This window comes from Histoplasma capsulatum, genomic scaffold, assembly GCF_000149585.1.
Source record: "Histoplasma capsulatum NAm1 scaffold_1 genomic scaffold, whole genome shotgun sequence".
NCBI lineage: Eukaryota > Fungi > Ascomycota > Eurotiomycetes > Onygenales > Ajellomycetaceae > Histoplasma > Histoplasma mississippiense.
The window spans coordinates 3,874,970-3,878,039 of NW_001813982.1; the positions used below are offsets into that span (position 1 = coordinate 3,874,970).

A 3,070-nucleotide genomic window follows, 5' to 3' on the forward strand; every position below is an offset into this window, starting at 1 on the left:
AAGTTAAGTCATAGTTAATTGAAAAATATACAGATCTGTAATTACCATATTAAATCGAATCTCAGTATATGCCATTATTAAAATTTTTGAATTTTCACCCCACACTCAACAAAGTGCTAACTAGTGCTAAATGCCACCCAATCTCACGGCTTAATTACTACGGAGTAGTGCCGCTTTGATTCAACATTTAAAGCTCAATACCGCCATGGAGCTAGATATTCAAGTACTAACTTATTGTTCTTTGAAAATTATAAAATGGCATTGCCGCACTCTTCCTAGCAATAGTTCTATATTTTGTGTTGCATGGAGCATCGAACAATACCTTTCACTCTTTTCGTACTCAGATGGTGAGGACGGATGTTAGTATATCTGTTAGCTTAGTCACCCCGATGTTTTGCCAGATAGCTAACAAGCCAAAGCCATATACGATCTGTATTCATCTTGCTCATAAAACTCTCCAAAACTAGTTGGAACGCAAGATATATACAGATCTTTTGAGTTGATCACCAACATACGATACTTTTGAGGTTTATAATCTACAAGCCTCGGCCTGCCTGCAATTGCATGATTGGTTTAAAAACCTCCGATAACAATGCACTATTTCTCCTTTACCTCTCTGGGCTTCGCTGGCCTCGCCCTTTGTGTTGCTACCAATGATGTCCTTGATCGAGAAAATGGACGGGTGAGTGATATATCCCCCTGGACTTTCTCACCCATCCAGAAGTGTTAACATGAGGTATGCGTCAATGATAGCCACATGATTTCATATATTGGCAAGACAAGCAGAATAACAACGTGGACTACCATGGCCTACCAGAAAACATGAGGACCAAGTCAGCCGGATTCCATCACATTGGTAACGATGGCATTTTGCGCGTCTTCAACGAAGCTGGTGAGGTCATAGATTATGCCCAACCCTCCATTGATGAGTTGAAGACTATGATCGAAATTTCTCCCCTTTCTCCAGAGGAAAGACAGAGTATGCTCAACGTCTGGAGTGGCATGGATAACGTTCAGATAAGCATGGAGCAAATCTGGCAGCCGCCTACGGATCTTCTCCCTCTCAAGTTAGCGGATCCGGAGGCCTTTGCCCGGGAGGTGAAGAATAGAAAGCAGCAACAGGCTCGGTATCAGTCCAGTAAACCAAACCCACTTTTACGAAGAGATTCTCCGAGTCATTGTCTACACGTGGAGTGCCACAAGAGTGAAATCTGTTGGTACTCTCATTGCTCGTGGTGCTTCTTCGTCGGCGCCTCTCCAATCGGTACTTGTAGAGGAGAAAGATAATCGAGCATCCCCATTCGTGCGAGTACTGTCATTTTATCATGTAGTTATCAAGAACATCATAGTTAATTCAATTCAATTTGATATTCAGTATTGGGGCAATATTCAGATAGAGAATACTAGCTATCTGCCTACCTGCCTGCCTACCTACCTATCCATCTACTGATCTGCTTGAATGAATGATATCTATCGATGATATCACTCTTCACACTATCTATATCTTCTTACAAGATTATATACAATTATAAAATGAAATTGTGAGAAAGGAAGTATATAGATATATAAATGAGTGGGTGGGTGATAGAGAGTTGATTGTATAAATTAATTTATCAATAAATAAGAACTTTCAACAGATTTTATCAATTATCAGTGAGTTGATGAGAATCACACTGATATAATCAGTGTCTGTACGGAGTATAAGTTACAGTTTTCTCAGAGAGTTAACTATTTAACTAACTAGTTAGTTAGTCTTACTCTGACGTAATTCAGGACCCAGACCTCACCAACATCAATTTTGTTACCCCAGGCACCCATCTTGCACCAATAGAATGAATATCGCCAACAATCCCTTTGAACATTTCCCCCCACATGGCCAGCAGAGTTCTACCATCGACACAACCTGTGGCTTCGATAGAGACTCTCCCCAATGAGCTTCTCGATCAGGTCCTCTCCTACCTCTCACCAGGGCCTCCTCCGTCTTCCAGGAAGCTCCGTCAGGTACCAGTGCACAGCATCACATCATCCACGGCTCTGGATCTGAAAAATGTCTCGCGAGCCTCGCCCCGTTTTCGAGCCCTAACGCGGCCTCTCCTCTTCGCCCACACCCGCCACGAGCTGCGGGATCAGGATCGCTTCCTCGACTTCCTCCGCGAACATGAGCTTGCTCCATATGTGCAATCAGTCGTTGTTTCTGTGCGATCGATATTCCCCAGCAGCGAGAAACCGCTGTGGTGGGTGCGGTTGCTGGGAGAGGTCGACCCTCACCATCTCACCGTCATTGCGCCACCATATATGTTTGCACATATGGCACTCCGCCATTTAGACGGCGTGCATTCCTGGGCTTTCGAGTTGCCACTTCAAACAATACAGTTCCATCGGCCGGCTCAGCGGCCTATCCCCCTTCCAAACCATGGATCGGATGACACGCTCTTCAGCGCTCGACCGTGGACGGAAATCCTGTTCAACGAAGGTTCTTCTTTGAGAGCATACAGCAACTACGAGTACTATCTTCTCCGCGTCCCCTCAATTATGGATCACTGGGGCTCTGTCGACCCTCTCCAATCCAAAGAACTGCCCTACCCCGTCGCTGCCATTTCGCGCCTGACATCCTTCCATTATATCGCCGTTTTCCCTTTCTACAACCACACGAATTTGGTCCTCAAGGTGATACGCAACATGTCGAACCTCCGCCATTTGAGCTTTCAACTTGCACCGCAGCCTAACAGTACAATATTTGAGGACGAGCAGCGCGCTGGGACGCTGGATCCTAACGACCCATGGATGGAACTGGATACGAGCTATTCACTGATTTCGCATTCTGTCAGATATCTGGGCGTCCAGGGGAAGTTGGTTGAGTTTCGGTGTTTCGATTTCGAGCTTGAAGCTCTGAGAGATAATCTGGTTTCTAGAATCGGATCAAATCTGAAAGGGAAGTGGGCCCACCAGGGAGACGGACTGTGGCTGAAATTATAATAGGATATCCGGCTCACACCTGGTTATTATGAGGCTACAAGGCTTCCGTACCTTGACATCAGGATGTTGGTGTGCGCAGTGTAGACGCGGTATC

At 45.4% G+C, this 3,070-nt stretch overlaps 2 protein-coding genes across 2 annotated transcripts; both read left to right on the top strand.

Annotated features, from left to right (window-relative positions):
- Window positions 1–592: 592 nt before the first annotated feature.
- Window positions 593–1,287, top strand: HCAG_01104 (predicted protein; the record flags this gene model as incomplete). The annotated part of the gene is made up of 2 exons (XM_001544008.1): window positions 593–682; window positions 754–1,287. The coding sequence occupies 2 exons, from the start codon at window positions 593–595 to the stop codon at window positions 1,285–1,287; spliced, it is 624 nt and encodes a 207-aa protein (XP_001544058.1).
- A 585-nt stretch (window positions 1,288–1,872) lies between these two features.
- On the top strand, window positions 1,873–2,858 carry HCAG_01105 (predicted protein; the record flags this gene model as incomplete). Its single annotated transcript, XM_001544009.1, has 2 exons — window positions 1,873–2,667; window positions 2,829–2,858. 2 exons carry the CDS (start codon window positions 1,873–1,875, stop codon window positions 2,856–2,858), a joined length of 825 nt encoding a protein of 274 aa, XP_001544059.1.
- Between the last annotated feature and the right edge of the window lie 212 nt (window positions 2,859–3,070).